We start from the raw sequence: 18,276 nt of genomic DNA, 5'->3' as shown, positions 1-18,276 counted from the left end.
GTGCCTGGGAGAGACGGGCCAGTGTACTGAGTGCCATGTTCCAGGTAAAATGAAACGAACGCCCTACTGTTCGTTATTTGGCAATGCTTCTGATTGTTCTGAATGGACAGTTACAAGGCAAGGACATCCAGACTCCACCCTGAATTTCTGCCAATGTATAAATTCAAAGTGGGTAGAGAAGGCGCTAAGTGCATGCCATCTTATGAGGAAATGATCTCATTTAATACAATCTACAACTTCTTTGCAAATCTTATCCACAGTGTGGAAAGGAAACATGCAGGCTATAGGAAGGGTTCTCATAATGCATTACAACACAAACTCAGAAAGAGGGGCACCCAATGCCATAGGCGCTGTGGTGATGGCTTTCCTGATGATGCAATGCAGCCACCTAACATTTTGCAGGAACAAATCTAACAGGGTGATACTGCTCTAAAGGATAGTATAAGGTGACTAGCATGTCTAGAGAACAGAGATGAATGTGTCGCTGGCTGTGGGGATCTGAATGCAGTGCACAGGCTCCCACAAGCTGCTCAGATGGTAGCTGCAGCCTAGGACATCCTGGAGAGCCTGAGAGTGTGAAGAAACAGCAGTGTTCGTTTGTCGCCATGGTGGACTACTGCAAGACTCCGTGGGTCAGAAATTACACTCCTATTCATGACTCCATCCCAAGTCTTCCAGGGAGGGTTAGAAAATGAAAAGAACAGCAGGACTCCAAGTTCCCCTCCCAGATCTGAGCAGAACTCCTGTTGACTCCAGGTCCTTTCCCCAGTGTTTAGAACAGATCTAAGATGTCCCAGACTGGGCAACACAGTGTCTATCCCTTCTGTAAAGAAACACGAACTGGAAGCAGAGACCAGGACCAAGGAGAATGCTTACCTGACGTATGGGATGGGCTGCTTTGTGCATTGCCTCAAGCCACCTGAAAGATAGCAAAATGAGAGGGGCATCCCTGGAGGACTGCATAGTGCCCCATACAGGAGCTTGCTCTTACTCAACCTTTCCTCAGGCAGAGCGGTCCCGTGATGTGGGATTCACCTCTGTATGCTGTGAATATGTTTTATTGCCATTGTTTAATAAAGAAGCTGCTTTCGGCCAATGGCTTAACAGAGTAAAGCCAGGCTGAAAAAGATATATATATATATATATATATATATATATATATATATATATATAGAGAGAGAGAGAGAGAGAGAGAGAGAGAGAGAAAAGGCAGAGTCAGAGAGAAGCCATGTAGACACCACAGGAGACAGACACCGGATGCTGTACAGAAACTTACCAGCAGGCTACAACCACGTGGCAATACACAGATTAATAGAAATAATAATAAAATTAATAGAAATAACAGAAATTTAAGATGTAAGAGCTAGCTAGAAGTATGCTTAAGCTATTGGCCAAGCAGTACTGTAATTAATATAGTTTCTGAGTGATTATTTCAGGACTGGGCAGGCAGGAAATAAACTAACAGTCTCCGCCTACAGTCCTGAACCTCAGACGAATTTCCTGGGTGAAGGCAACACATTCTTGCAAATTGTAGGTTAATTTATGGCAAAAATTATGCTATTAGGCATCTCTAAAGCAGCATTCATGCGATCCCCTACTACTATTATGTGATCAGCGCCTAAGAGAAAATTCACTCACTGTTTCTGAGGCTTTTAATTTATTAACAACAGCATGGCTGTTAAGAATTGCCATACTAACCATAAGGCACGAGCTACTAAAATATGGAAATACTGGTGAACGGCTATTGCCTTACCTCCTTTCTTAAGTGTTCTTTGGACATAGTGGCTTCATTCGTATGCCTTAGTGGTTCCATCTGGAGGCCTGAGCTCTTCCAGCCTTGCTCCTTAGCCTGGCAGTGGCATATCGACCCCTCCCCAGCCTGCCAAACTTTCAAAGGCCCCAACTTCCAGTCAAAGCACAGTGTTAGCTGCTCTCCCCACGGTCCACCGTGTCTCCCCGGCTCCCTTCTGCTCCATTTCTTCTTCTCTGTGTGCACCTCTTCCATACATATCTCCATCACTCCCACGCTCACAAGCCGCCACCCCCATTCTCAGTTGGTATGCCGTAGGTCTTCTCTTAGGATGCTTCCCAGCTTTCGTTTGGTATTCAAAAGAACAAATGTTCTACCATTTTAGTTCCAACCCTGCATTTTGTTTGGTTTATTTACTTTTTTCATTTTTGAGATTTTAATTTAAGTAGAGCATTTCTCCCTCCCCTTTTCTCGCTCTACATTCTCCTATATACCACTCCCTGCTATCTTTCAAATTCATGACCTCTTTTTTCCCCCACTAATTTTTATTGCATGCACTATATATGTACATATGCATCTAACACATTCAGTCAATGTAATGCTACTTGTATGTGTATTTTCATCACTTACTGGATAACCAATTGGTGTACTTTTCTCCGGGGAAGACTATTTCTCCCATTCTCAGCATTCTTTAGCTACCTATAGTTTGTTTGTTTGCGTTTGTGTTTAAGACTGAAGCCTCTTGGTTCTTTCTCTGTCCACTATTGGCGGCATGTCAATCAGTGTCAATATGGGTGTAGCTTCTGATGTTGCTAGGAGACACAATCTCACAGCAAACCCCATCATCTGCTGGATCTGACAATCTTTCCATTCCCTCTTCCACATTTTTTCCCATTTATTTACTTTTGGTTCCAAAGATGGGCTCTTCATTATACAGATAATCCATAGAAACTTTAAAATTGTACATTAGCTGTGTTTGGTATAAATAAATACTGTGTATTCATTGAAATAGAGCCAAGTTGCTGTCATATTATCCTGGTTGTCATTTGCCTTATATTTATTCAAATATACAATATTCCTCACATAAGGACACAATACCTTTTGATCATAATGTTTCTGATCTATTACTCTGTTTAAAGGTGGAAGGAGGTATTCTTTAAGACTAGACTCACGGACATGCTATTTTTTCCATTGACTTTCTATTCTGTAGCCTCTCTTAACCCTCACTTTAGCATGCCAGTTCCTTTATTACAGTTTTCCCTTGGGTTCCTGAAGTGGCCAGTGAACTGCATTCCCTTGGGGTAATGGAGTGTGTATCTAATAGTCAGAACTTTTGCTACCGTTTTAGGATGCCAAAGCATTCTCCCTCTTTGAGGAATATATGCTTATACAATTTCAATGCAGTCTTTATGCATCTACCTCATCTCACCAGAGGGCATTGTTCCATGTCATGCTTCTTTATTTTTATACCAATAACTATCTATCTTACAATATCTACACATGGCAACTTGTTCGGAATGAGAGGCCTTAACAGGGAGCGGCAGTATTCTTGAGCTTCTGTCTTTGAAAGAAAATAAGAATTACGGTAGCAATGTTAACAGAGTATGTTCAGGGGCTTTGGAAATTCTGCTTGAAAAAAAGTGAACTCCTGACATCCCACACTTCTTGTACTTAATAAAACATCTGCTACCGTATTTTGTTCTCTGTTTATTTCTGAATATGTAAGTCTACTACTTAGGAAACATTCCCCTGACTGAAAGTAAAACCAGAGAGGCAGGAGATTCATGTATTACCTTTTCATCTCTTGGTTTGAAGTTGCACAGAGGCAAAATATTCTATTTCCAGACTGAGGTATACAGTTAAACACAAACGGTTTTCCCAAGCTGCTGTCAACGTCAATTTCTGCTCCTTCTAATTTGATTATGTCTAGAGGTGGCCACTTCTCTTCATCCTTCAATTGATAAAAACGATGTTCAGTTAGTAAAGAAAATGAAAAAGGAAAGGAAGAAAATGAGTATTTTTAATTGATAATTTTTTCCAGAAAAAGAAAATAAAGTAAAACACACTTTGTAGATTATATAATCTTTAGTATATAACACAATATACCAAACTATCTGTAATTCTTAAATACACTTTGAATAGCTGTTATGAAGATGAACTTTATTTATGCCCATTAGGGAAAGTATTATTAATGTCAGCTTTCCTGTCACCAAAAAGGACATCAAAAGAAACCTGTATCACAAACTATACATTATAATGACGTGACATCTAGAGTTAGCACCTACACCATTCTTACTGTGTGTCAGACCCCCTTTTAAACCATTTCCATCAACTGATCAGCCTGACAAAAGCTCATGAGATAACTAGGTCTGTCATCTCCATGTAATAGACCAGAGACAGCAACTCAAAAGGACCACAGAACAGTTTCCTGTAAAAAAACACTTTCACGCACAATGATATTCATGTAAAACTAAAATAATTTTATGGGTAAATAGTCTTTATTTTCATTGATTTTTTTAGCTATTTCTTAAAATTCCCTTTTCATTAACATATCTGTTTTTACCATCCCTGCATTGAGATATAACTTACTTACTTACCATAAAATCACTCACTTTGCAGCTCCATATCATTGATGTTTAGGAAGTTTATAGAGTTAAGACAATACCATTGTAATCTAGTTTGGAAATTGCTACCCCCTTCCCAAATCACAGATGAATAGACATGTCGTGTGTTCTTATGCATTTGGAATTCTTGGATGTTTAATAGAAGAGGAACCATATAACTTGTGGGTTTTTTTTTTAGTTAGTGTGATTTTTTTTTTAAACTTTTAAGTTGCAGGAATTAGCACTTCATTTTTTTTTAAGACAGTGATATTCTATTGTAGAAGATGTGACAGTCTGTTTCCCTTTGTATAAACTGACAGATTTTTTTCCTGGGGCTATTTTGAGTAACACCTCTGTGAATATTTGTGCACATGTCTTTGGCACATAAGTGAATGGATGCAAGGATATTTTTCAAATACAAGTAGTATCTCAAAACTTTTATGGAGTTTTCGTAAACTATATCTTAATAGTCACTGTTTTAGAGAAAGACTATTAGATCAAATGGCATGCTTCAGTATTACACAGATGACATAGAAACAGAACATAATCCCTGTCTTCCATCAGCATCTTTCCGTACCACATCTATGTCTGGTTTCTTGGACCACTGGGATACAAGGGACTATTGGTTTTTGGAATCAATGATGAATGCTTGGGTTATTGAAAATTTTTGCTACTTAGTTGTATTTTCAGGAGCATCTTAAAGGTGAATCAGAAATAGAAATGGAATCTAATGAACTTCTTCTATTGGTGAGCAACTGATGTGTTCACTGAAAGTAATACCCACCGAGTCTGTCTGGAGAGGGCCTATTAAACAGACTAGGTGATGCTGTCCTTAAGTGTCAGTAAGATGTAGTCACTCAGGGAATTCAGAGTCTTTCCACATCCTTTGATGTAGGAGAATTTAAAAGAGTTTGCTCATGGCAAACTCTACAACTAGGAATAGGTCCCTTAGTTATTTAAGAGGTTATTTTCTATTTGCTCAAGTTACACGTGTATGAGAAAAATGAACAACAACTTGGTGGACTGGGCTTAAAAACCAGGAATACTTTCTCTTACAGGCTCTGCACCATGGCCAAGATGACATTTTTTCTAATCCCAGCTGCTACCTCTCATCCCCTGCTGATGAACCTGCTTTGTCCTTGGTAGCAACTGCAGTGAAACTTTGGTCACGGGGCATTGCAGTAGGTGTGGGATCTCTTGCAGCTGTGCTTTCTCGGCTTATTCTTTTATCTCCATTTCACTGGTACAAGAACCTTTAAACCCCTCTTGGTGAGATCCAGATGTTGAAGAAGAGATTCCATTTCCTCTAACCCTAATACTGCCTGCACTGTGGTGCCAGGCTCATCAATCACATGTTTTCTAGAGATAAAGGACAATTAAACCTGGCTTCAATTTTACTGTCATGCCTTAAAAACAATAACAAAAACAAACAAAAAAAACCCCTACTTCCTTGAGCCAAATCCAGTCTTTTTCCTTGGCAAAATATTAAATTGCCACTATCTGATCCCTTACCTAACATGCCTCCAAAAGTCTTAGCAGTGATGGAACAATGAAAATTTCTTCAAGGCTGCATTCCCCACAACTTTATATTCTTTTGTCCAAGGCACAGAAATCCTCTGGCACTGCTTTCTATTCCTGAGCCAGTTCATAGGTTCAGCTGCTGTCTGTGTGAAGGATTGATTAAAATAGCATGGATGCTGAGGGGATTTAACTAGGAATTGTTTAGCGATGTCCAGAAGCTATAGACTGAGAATAAAAGAACTCGGGCTGTTTGTACCAGAAGACCTTGGGTAATGTTGGGGTTGTCTATCATGAAAATTATATTTTTTACAGAATGAATTCCAAAGGTCAGAGTGTTCAGACATGGGAAACATCAAGAGATAATGATGACAAAAACCCAACCTAGAGTGAATGTGCTTCTGAAATAGATTGCCTTTATGGAGAAGAATAAAGACAAGACAAAGGCATTTGTATTTTTGAGGATTTCTGCTAAAATAAAACTACCTGCAGATGCCTTTGAATTTCTGTTTTGGTCAAAATTTTGGTTTTAATATGATAGAAATTTGTTGTTGACACATCTAGTCTTTGAAAAGGAAAAAAATAAAATGGGGACACTGGGTGTATGTTTCATTTTATCTGGGCATACAACCCTGAAAATTCACTTTTTCAGGAGGCAAGGAAAAGCATGAGAAAGAGATCATTCTGAGTGAAGAAAAACAGAGTCAAGACAAATATAGACAGAAAGAAAGACTGTCTTAAAGGGTAGCAACTCAGTAAAGGTGAATACATTGCAGGGCTGAGAAGCAATGAAATTGGAGGGTTGGAATAAAATTGTAGAATTTTGTTAATGACACTGGGCACCCTTTATCTCTAGGTGGCTGTTTGAAACAACTTCACCAGGCAGGCAGGGCAGGATGCCACTAAAACCATCATTCCTTGATGGTCATGAGAAGATGCTTATGACTGACGATGTCCTAGGATCAGGGGAGAAGTCAAAGGCATGGGTGAGAAGGAAGGAGGGAAGGGAGGGCTTTCATTGCTGTGCCTTTTGCTGTCTTTGTATTGTGGAGAAATAAACGCCATGACTCTTGAGGGACTACAAGCCCCTCCCTAGATTATTTGAGATTACTTGTGTATGCATTTATTTATTTGTTGTTTGTTTGTGTTTCATTTTTCTCCCCCAGGCAGGCAGGGCAGAATGCAAATGACAGAAAACAGAAAGTCAAATGAACATGAAAACCACACACTTGTTTACGTGTAATAATAGTTTCTCAGTTAATACTTCGTGATTTTTGACCTTCCCTTTTACTTTGGTTAAAAAACAATGAGATGGAGGCAATTTCACTGCAACCATTCACGTTTTAAAGCAGAAGTACACTCATAAGGTATTTCATCTTTCCAGAGAGCTATGGCTCTTTCTCTGTTTTTATAAAAATCCCTGGCTGCAGATGTGACATCAACAGAGGTAACTGGCTGCCAACTGAGAATTTTGTGCTTTCTTTGTCAGTTTGCCTGAAGTGGGGAATCAGGTTTGCAATGTGATAAATACAGGCTGACTGCACCATGTTGTTTCCTGGCAGCAGCCAGATTCCAGGCTCCAGGAGGCCCTGGGAGCCCTTGCAGCTAAAGGAGTTTGTCGTCATGGGAGTTCTTGCAGCTAAAGGAGCTTGTTGTCGTTGGGCAAATCCTGATGCTATGCCCAGACAAACAGGTTTCTTCTTGAAAGTTAGCCAAGAGGAAGGTTGCCAACAGTATTTGAGTTTGGACTACCCAACTCTACAGCTTTGAAGAGAAATTTATGTTCTCAATTGAATGGCCTAGTTGTTACATTTTCCTTGGCTCCCAAATTACTCCTAAAAGTATACCCACTACCATGCAATACTTATCGTTACAAAAGGAGACTAAAGGACTGGAGGGGTGGCATATGCGTTGAATCGCAGTACTTGCGCAATAAACACAAGATTATTATGAGATTGAGGCCTGTCTAAACTACACAGGGAGGAGAAGGAAAACCAAAGGTGTATAGCAAGACCTTGTCTCCACACTCACACTGTTAAAAATTAAAAAGCTGTGAAGCAGTGAAACTGAATTAACAGCTTGGAAGGTTTGGGTCAATCAAAGGCATTTTGTACCATATGCTCTTTGATGAAATGCTTGTTTTAAAGTGCCCTGTCTAAATGCACGATAGGGCTCACATATTCTCCCAGGATATTTTCCAAGGACGCCAGTGGACATGTGAAACAGAGAGTGCTTGATGCTGGTTATAAATATTTTTCTTCATGCCTTGCAGTATTGCCATATAACACAAGACTTAGTTGATCCTTCAGGGTTTTGTGCCACACATTCGCATCAATACGTCTACACATTATGAACATAATTAACTAAAGTAATAAGAACAAAAACCATGTCACCATGACAGGGAATCTGATAATCGAAATGGCTACTAGGTGACTAATAGCAGGGTAGTCTATAGAGTGTAGTACTTTATAAATGTCATGCTTTATGTCCAGAGAGGGATGCAGGGGGATGAGATACATTATATTGCTCAGAAAGGCTTGCAATGAGATGGATTATTTGCTTCTGGACTTTTTCCTTTACGGTTTTTGAAACACAGTTAACCATAGGTTATGGAAACACTGAAACCTCAGAAAGTAAAATCATAAGTAAAAGGGGACTACCATGGTATTTATTTTTTTGGTGGATGGACTCTACAGTGGTGCTTGAATACTCCTTATACTACTCAGTGGATCAGTTGGTGATTTGCTATTGACTTCATAATCACTTCGTGCCCAATTTCTTTTCTGCAAAGTCAAACTATTATTGTTATTATTGCTATTATTATTTTTTGTTTTTTCAAGACAGGGTTTCTCTGTAGATTTGAAGCCTGTCCTGGAACTAGCTCATGTAGACCAGGCTGGTCTTGAACTCACAGAGATCTGCCTACTTCTCTGCCTCCCAAGTGCTGGGATTAAAGGTATGTGCCACCACCTTCAGGCTAAAATAGAATTATTTGAAGAGTTAACCAGATGTAAAGTATTTAAGACAATGTCTGACTATTTATAAATGGCATATAAATGTTTGGGCTAAGAAGTTCCTGCAACCCCCTGATAAAGGCTAACTCCATGACAGAGAACCAGGCGTTGTTATTGCTGAATTGCCTAGAGAGGTAACTACTGAATCTTTGTCAAGCCTGCCTTTCCCATGCCTAGATTAACAACCTGAGCATTGGTGAGTTGTGCTGATATTTTGTTTGCACTCTAACAAATAAATCTTACCTGAAGATCAGAGTGCAGAGTTAAGCCACTAGTTAGCTATAGGAGCCAGCAGTGGTGGCACACAGCTTTAATCCCAGCACTCGGGAGGCAGAGGTAGACAGATCTCTATGAGTTCTAGAACACTCTGGGCTACACAAGATGGATCTAGTCTAAAAGAGAAACAGTGCCAGGTGGTGGCGGCTCTCACCTTTAATCCCAGTACTTGGGAGTCACATGACTTTAATACCAACACTAGGGAGGTGGAGCCCGGAGAGGATATGGCTGGGTTGAGAGAGAAGTGTAAGGTGGGAGAAACTGAGCAAGGTGTCATCAAGCAGATCCCCAACACCTGGATTCACCCCCAGAAAAAGAGGCCACTGTCCTAAGGGTCCTGTCCATTAGGTGGGCACCTGGTAAGCCGGTATGGGTGGAGAAGTGGCCATTAACAGAACTCAAACTTAAGATACTCAAGGAAATCACCAGAAATCTGCTTAAGGAAGAACAGATAGGGCCCCATGTGAGCCCCTGGAACAGCCCTGAGGGGCACTCCCAGAGTGTACTCTCTAGTTGAACAAATAGCTGATATGCTCAAGTTCTTGACATTTATACCAGTGTCTCAGCTCATCCAGCAGTTAATGTTGACTCTTCTGCCTTTCAAAGTTTGGGCTAATATTCATCACCAAAATAGGCTCTACCACTCCATCCCAGAGATCTAGACACAGAAGCCAATCAGTTATGAATAAGGACTGAGTGTCTCTAGTTGGCCTTGTGGTACTTTAATATGGCAATCCTTTTGAGTCTTGTGGATGTTCAGAAGAGCCTAAAAATGCTGTTTCCTACTCTGTAGCCCTTGAGACTTTCTCTAATTGTAAATGAAGCTAGTCCAGGGCTTTCCTTGGATAAAAAAGACATGGTCAGGATTCCCAGACAATTCAGATGGGGTGCTAGTCCAGATTTCTGCTCTGTATGCTCTTCTATGATCTGCGAAGGTAGACATTTGAGAATCTATTTTTTTCTTCCCTAAGAGTTACTCAAAACACTAGACCCCTAAAGAAGATGGCTTCACCAACTACCCAATCAAATAGAGTACCACCATCTCTCTTATGTCACACTGGACTTCCTCCTGTTCCCAAGTACCAGTTATGGCTTAACTAAGCACTAAGAGTTCTAATGGCTGTCATGATGCAGGCCTCATGTTCTCTGGACTTCACTGCAGCATCAGTAACCTGATACCCTGCATACCACTGACCTGCAGCATACCTGTTTCACAACCTAGATTCACCTGAGCACTGTTATTTTGCTTTTTGTTGTGGTTTTGTTTCCCCAGAGACTGTTGATTTGTTCTGACTGGGCACTCCAACATCCAGTGAGCCCTAGCAAACTTTTTCAATGATTTCTGAATTCTTCCCTCCAAATAGCCCTTTTTGAGCCTCTTTCTTCTGTCTTAAGATAGCTTTAAGGGTTCCCTATTTAATCTATAATTACAGTTCCTCTTTCATATTCTTAGGCAATAATTCTTTGTATTATATTTCTTGTTTGGGTTACATTTCATTTTTTGTTAAGTTTGTAATAATTGTCTGGTCAAACAATTCTATGTGTTCTAAGGAAGGTGATCTTTCAGCCATGATTAATATTTGAATGAAGAGAATTTGAGTTAAACAGTTAAGGCTTTATAATTTGAATGGGTTTCATCCAGTTGTCTGAAGAGCTCAAAAAGAAATACTGACATTCTACAATGAAGAAATTGGTCTTTTCATCCTCCCTCCCTCCATTCCTTTCTTCCTTCCTTCTTTCTTTCCTTTCTCTCTATCTTCTTCTGTGCTTAGGATCAGTTCCAGAGACTTAGGCGTGCTGCCCAACCACTAAGTTACCTACCAAACTCCACTAGATACAGTCTATCTACTGCATTAACTCAGATTGATATAGTATGAGACCATCAGAAATATACCCATGAGGCTTTCCCCTGGTTTTCCAACCATCCTTTTTATGACTGTCACTAATAGAAGAGTAGGAAAGTGTCACAGGATCACGCTTCTCCATGCCTTTTCTCAAGTTCTCCATCACTTTCCCATTTCCCGTCTTCCATTCCAGTCCCAACCATCCTTCAAGGTCCCTGCTTAAATTTCTTTTCTTCCTGAAATCTTGCCTTTGTAACTTCCATCAATCTCTGTCTTCTCACAAAGCATGCCTGTGTCACGCTACTCAGTGTTGAATTATGTAGGCGGTATGCGGATCTTCTTTTAAAAAGATGATGTGGAGCTCTTTTTGTGTGCAGGGATTCTGCTATGTACTTTTTTCCCCATAGTGAATTTTAAGTAGGAGAAATGATGCTAATGGCACTAACAATAACTTCCTGAGTATGAACTATTTGCCAGTCATTTTTACATGATCCTGTTTCATGCTGTGACTTGGTAAAACACCCTCCATATTTTGTGTTTGAGGAAAATGAAGCCTAATGCTTGTCTGTGGGCATGGAGATGAAAGACTCTTCAGTAGAGGGAAAATTCATTCAGGTCAGCCTGATGTTTCCTTCTTAGGAGGTTGGAACACAATCAACAGAAACATTGTGAGAAGTTTTTCCAGATAAAACAGTTGAGGGAGCAAAATTAAACATTCAATTTTAATTATTCAGGACTATGGTTACATAGATATTACATAGAATTTATCACTTTAAACATTTTGAGTGAAACCATCTCCATCAATCATCTTAAGAACACTCTTTATCATCACAAGCTGAAACTCCAAGTCACCAACATTGAATCTCTTACCCCAGTTCCTGGCAGCCACTCCTGTATTTTCTCTTTCCATGACTTTGACCACTTGAGAATCTTAGGCAAGGGTAGCATAGAGTATTTGAACTTTTGTGACTAGCTTAGTTCACTTAGCATAATGTCTTTAAGTTTACAGAATGTGCTAGAATTTACTTTCTTTTAAGAAAATGTGATAGGAGCTGTAGAGGTGACTTGGCAATAAACATCATGTATTGTTCTTTCAGAGGACTCAAGTTTGATTCTCAGAATTCATGTTGACTGACTCCCAGCTGACTGAAACTCTAACTCCAGGGGAATCCAGTGTTGTCTTCTGGCTTTCTGTACTCATGTGCATACATTCAGACACATAGACACCCACAAACTTATAGACAATTAAAAATAAGATAAATATGTTAACGATGTAATAATATTCCACTGAATATCTATCTATCATCTATCTATCTATCTATCTATCTATCTATCTATCTATCTATCTATCTATCTATCTATCATCTATGTATCTATCATCTATTTATTTTTACCTATCATCTATCAATATATATACTTAAATTGCTTCTACCTCTTGGTGATTAAGAATAATGCTGCTTTACACACACATCTACAAGTAACTGTCCAAGTTTCTGCTTTTGTTTTCAAGGCAATATTCCCAGAAGTGGAAAGATTGGGCCATGTGGTAATTGTACTTTTTATTGTAAAGAGCTGCCATACTTTTATAACAATCATTGCTATATATTTTACCAGCAGGGTACAAAGGTTCCAATTTTTCTTTATCCTTTCCAGTACTCAATATTTGTTATTTCATAGTTTTTAAATAATTGCTATTCTAATGGGTATGAAATTATGTATTGATGTATTTTTTATTTTTATTTTCCTAATTATTAGAGATGAGCCACTGAGTTCTTTTCCCCATGCTTGTGGGCAATTTGTACATCTTCGGAGAAATTGCTACTAAATTCCTTTGATCACTTTTTTAAATCAAATTTTTATCAATTAATTTTAATGGGCATTTGCCACATATAAGGTATTTCTATGAAAATATATATTTATTGTAAAGTGGCTATTCTCTCTCTCTGTCTTTCTGTCTCTGTTTCTGTCTCTCTCTTTCTCACATACACACACACACACACACACACACACACACACACACACACACTTTGGTGGTTTGAATAGGTATGACCCCCATAGACTCTTGTGTTTGAATTCCTGGCCATAGGGAATGTCACTATTAGGACGTGTGGAGTAGAATATTTTTGTTAAAGTAGATATGGCCTTATTGGAGGAAGTCCTTTATTGTATGGGTGGGTTTTGAGGTTTCAAATGCTCAAGCTACACCAAATATGGGATACAGTTGCTTCTACTGCCTGTAAACAAGAGGTAGAATTCTCAGCTCCTTTTCTTGTACTATGTTTGCCTGCATACCACCATGAAGATAATGGACTAAACCTCTGTAAGCTAGCCCCAATTAAATATTTTTCTTTTTAAGAGTTGTTGTGATCATGATGTCTCTTCACAACAAAACCCTATGACCTAAGACACACACACACACACACACACACACACACACACACACACACCCCTTTCTGTGAAAAATATTTAAACTCTATTATTCATGAATTTTGTTATTTAATCATCTCTTCTGGAACATTCTCCATCATAACTCTATGGTTGTGCTTTCTTCACAACCAACATATAATTAAATATTTTTCTTTTTTCCCCTTCTGAGGCATCAAATGACATTAGCAAATTGGAAGTATGGTTTATTGTTCACAAGTAAGAGCCCATAAGATTAGGGTACCCTCTTATCAAAAGATATAAACATAAATATAAACAAGGCAAGAAAAAATAATTCATGCTAACTTCCTATGTGAAATCTTAGTGAATCTGAAATTTATAGTGGTCTGCTGAATCAGTTTCTTTAGTTAATGGCAGAGAATCCTTTCATAGATATCTCAGAAGAGAGACCCTGTCTGTGAGTTACAGTGAAGCCCCTGTAGGGAGGTTAGAAAAAGAATCAGTGTACTTATCTCTACAGTGCTTGCTTTGTCATGATCAAAGTTCTAAGTTCTGACTAGGAATTTCTTTGGTTTTTTTTTTTTTTTTTTGGTTTTTCGAGACAGGGTTTCTCTGTGGTTTTGGAGACTGTCCTGGAACTAGCTCTTGTAGACCAGGCTGGTCTCGAACTCACAGAGATCCGCCTGCCTCTGCCTCCCGAGTGCTGGGATTAAAGGCATGCGCCACCACCGCCCAGCTGGCTAGGAATTTCTACCTCTTTCTTTTGTCTAATCTCCAGAAATCACCTAAAAGACTCAGATACTATCAATTAGGCAATTTTACTAGTCCAGTGATTAAAATAATACAAATGGTTTCTGTATGGTCTTTAACTTTTTCTCCAGTGAAAATTACTCATTGGCCCAGATTCCTCTTCCTGAAATATTTGTCCTAATGCTCGTTAATGATTCCGACAACATTACAAAGCAGTATACGATGAGCACCTCATTCACTGTGTTCTACAAACAAAAAAACAGGCAAGTGGAGTTAAATGATTTGACTAAGGAAATGCTGTTAATAGATGGAAAAATCAGGATGTGAATAAAAATTTACTCAAGCACTGTCTCCATGAAATGAGATTTCTTTTATAAATGTCTGACATAGTAAATGTCATATTCACATTAACCCTAGGGGCCAGAGACGTCATTATGCTGATCTCTTAGCTGAGAGTAAAGGTTTCGTAAGCTCCTTAGGGACTCAGCGTCTTGACAACCTAGCACTGCCCTTCTTAATCTCTTGTTAGACAATCTGGTTTTTTAAAAAATCTTATAGATTCTTGTGCCTATAAGCTCATCAGAGAAGGCTTCTGCTGCTTGCCCCATGTTGGAGCTGGGGCAGTGCTAGGTCCTGAGGAAATTCTCTCTTAGCAGTTGATAAGCTGTGAAGGGGATTGCTCTCATCGGACTCAGCATGACTGTTTCTTATGGCTTAAGTACCCGGCTTCTTACTGTATTACTTGGCAATAGTGTTTGTCCCTCATTATAGAAACGAGTAGGCTTCATTCTGCCTCTGTTAATTTCACCTCTCCCTGAAGTTGGGGGAATGGTTCTTCTAGTAACATTGCCTCATTTTAATACTTAGGTCTCCTCTAAGATGGAAGCCTAGATTTTAGGGCATTCTACTCAGGACAGATGATTGAATATGGGGTACTTCAGAATGTTTAAAGATGCATCAAAGGTGTTCCAATCACTGCGTCTAGACCATGGATTTGGGCTGTGGTATAGATTTAGCATGTATTCTCCTCAGTATTTGCACAGCAGAATTGACTGGTTCTAATCTTACTTCAAAGAAAAGCATGTTGAACCCTAGAACCAAGTGATATTTTCTTACAAAATATTTTAACTGCATAAGTTACACTTTCATTCTACAAGCAAAATACTAAGAAAAATTTAGGACTTCTCTGGCTGGTATCTGGGGGCAATAGTTTAGGACGGGGAAAAAGTGATTTGGTGAAAATATTGTCAGTTACATTAGCAATAAGAAGAGTTATTATTTGGTTTTCTACCTATTTTTCTTCCAAGAATGGTACTAATTTCTTTACATGTGTGAACTTAGATTGCCCCAATATCTTCAAGACCTCACAGTCACCTTTTATCCCAACCATAATTATGCAAATTTAGAATAGTATTCTATAACCATCATACACAAAATCATAAATAAGGTAAATATATATCCACAAATTAGGTTTAAAAAACAAGAAATTTACAACATATGGGCTATGAAACTTTGCCTAGTCTGTGGCCTCAGATATTATTACTTTAATTTTTTAAACTGAAGTACCTGCCATTCTTGGTAAAGACTAGTTTCAAATTTTGTCAGCATTAAGAATTATGTGCCATGCACAAAATGCTATCTTCTCATGGTAACATCAGAAATCATGGGCAGGGTATTCCTTCTACAAGAGGGTAATAACTACACGATTACTTGTTGGATTTGGACAGAGAAAAATAAAGGTCTCCAGGAAGAAGCTGAGCAGTCATTTACTTTTGGAAAGTGAGCTTATCTAGTCTTCTTTCATCTTTTCACAGCCTTGGGATAGGGTCTGTACTTCCAGCTGAGGTCACTTAATACTTTGCCTGGTTTAACTGAATACATCTGAGAGCTGTTAATTTTATCTTCTGATTCTTGCTCTTGGATTCTCTTCCTCCCTCATTGCTCCCCTCCCTCTTTCCTTTCTTTCAAGAAGTATCATAGACATGCATATACATACCTGTATATATAAGTTATATATAAATTTACACTTCTAAACAACTGTAAGCTCACCAGAAAACATGCAGTCATCCTCCATATTGGTAGAGAGTTGTTTCGTGGTCCATTTGTGGATAGCAACATCTGAAGATTATTAAGCCCATCAAAAATGATACATGACTTGTATATAACCTATGCAAACTCACCTGTATATTTCAGATCGCCCCAAGTTATCTAATATAATATACATGTTGTGTAGTAATGATTATGTTGTATTACTTAGATAATAATGAAAAGAAGAAGGTATACATGTTGAGTACAGGTACAATTTTTTCGAATACTTTTGTTATTGGTTGGCTCCAGACAGAGGTGTGGAGGGTAAACTGTAATGTAGAGAACTTCATATGTACACCCTCTACTCTGTTCCCCACAATGGTAACACTTCATCTATCTGTAGCCTGCTACATTTTAGTACCTAAGGATAAAAGTCTATAGTGGGATGCAGTTTCTTTTCTTCTGGCCCAAACACAAAGAAGGTGTCATGGTGTGCTAAGCAGAAGGATATAATCCTGCTCTTAAAATGGTTTAATTGTCGCACTTTGAGTTTGTGTGTTATAAATAAGTTACTGTAGAGTGTAATTGGACTGTGGTCCATTATCCCATTAATGTAGGACTCTAATTCAAATCACCTTCCTTGTCCTTGTGGGACAGTCTTACGCTCTTGCTGCTTAGCCTCTTCCTAGTGTCAGCTACCCTTTACTCTTGACAGGTTGTGGGTCATGGGTACGAGAGGGTAAAAGTGGGAAGGAGGCATCTGATACCTAAGGAAGTGTGACACTAACTAATTAATATAGAACACAGCAATACATCAAGACCAAGATAGTGGGTAGAAAATAATTAAAAAGCATTTAATCTTTAAATGGGGAGCCTGGGAATTTTTATGTAGTTCTAGATTCCAGCCAGCATACTTCAAGCCCAATTTAATGTTCTTTTATAGCCCATATTCTCAGAGCAGAGTTAGACATGAAAATGAATAATTACCACTCAATAAGAAGCTTCAGGGGGTGTCTCCTTGTCAAAGGTAGCACTAGTTCCTACTATTGTTATAGAAATCTTCCTTAGGCTCTTTTTCTTTTTTTAAATAGGACTTGACAAAATTAAGTCACAAACTGCTCTACATTCTAAGTGGTCTGTTCTTACAGAACCAGTATCCAGCCAAAAGCTGGCTTTAAGGTGGCCCCCATCATAAAAGTAGCCGCTTATTTTCAGGTTTCAGGACTTGATTCTGACAGGCTCTGCTTCTGACTAAATGCATCTCTAGCTTTCCTAGCTCCAACCTTCAACTTCTGCTTTGTTATTCATTCATTGCGGTTGAACTATCACATCTCTCATGAGACCCCTAGACCAGCACCGTGGCGCCTTTATAGTTTTTTCATCATCCTGTGTTGTTCTTTCTCTAGGACATGACTGGCTACGACTGTCTCATCATTTAGTGAGACGGTGGTCTCTCCTCAGAGAAGTGTACCCAAATGGCTGTTCCTATTCAACATTCATCCAACCCCAGTTCTGTTCTCCTAACTGTGGTTGTCACTCTTAAAGCTAACATTCTATTTAAGTTTCTATTGATATAAAGATGATATTGCCCCATGAGAACAAGTAGCTTTCTTCATCACTTCTGTATTCTTGCTACCTTAAACTATGTTAACATTCATTCATTGAATTAAAGAAGACGTTATTTTTTAAATAAACCCCGGGAATACTGGATGTCATGTTTTGTGCCTATGCTTTCCCCTTTATCCACGCTTTCAACATCTTCAGTGAGGAATGGCTCACTTTCCTCTTTCACATCTGGGAAGGGCAGGTTGCTATAAGACTTCCTGAATGAATGTGCAAAAGCAAATGGTACTGAGGCAGAAAACTCCCTTTCTTTTATAGAACGAATAGACACAGCATTAAGTCAGAGAGATCAGAGCTAATAGCTGGCACAAAAGCTCCACTCCACTTAGCATTCCCTGCGTCTGAAATGTGGCATCCCAAGTGGACCTTAGTGCTCATCGGAGTAATTCCCTTTAGGCCTCTGTGATGAAACATTCCTTAAATTAGAAGCTAGGGCTAAAGGTTTTCTTTTTCTGAAGAATTATTTATATTTACTTTACGCCTAT

General features: G+C 38.9%; 1 protein-coding gene across 1 annotated transcript in view; it reads right to left on the bottom strand.

Moving 5' to 3' along the window:
- The window catches only part of LOC142836811 (uncharacterized), a 107,717-nt gene that overhangs the window by 14,542 nt on the left and 74,899 nt on the right, over nt 1–18,276 (bottom strand). Inside the window, exons 8-9 of the mRNA XM_075951422.1 lie at nt 3,544–3,701; nt 877–919 (exon numbers count right to left, since the gene is read on the bottom strand). Of these exons, the coding sequence (XP_075807537.1) occupies nt 877–919; nt 3,544–3,701 (201 nt within the window). The remainder of the gene's footprint in view (nt 1–876; nt 920–3,543; nt 3,702–18,276) is intronic.

This window comes from Microtus pennsylvanicus, chromosome 17 (genome assembly GCF_037038515.1).
Source record: "Microtus pennsylvanicus isolate mMicPen1 chromosome 17, mMicPen1.hap1, whole genome shotgun sequence".
Lineage (NCBI taxonomy): Eukaryota > Metazoa > Chordata > Mammalia > Rodentia > Cricetidae > Microtus > Microtus pennsylvanicus.
The sequence above is the reverse complement of the archived record's forward strand: the minus strand, read 5'-3'. Positions and strand labels throughout refer to the sequence as shown.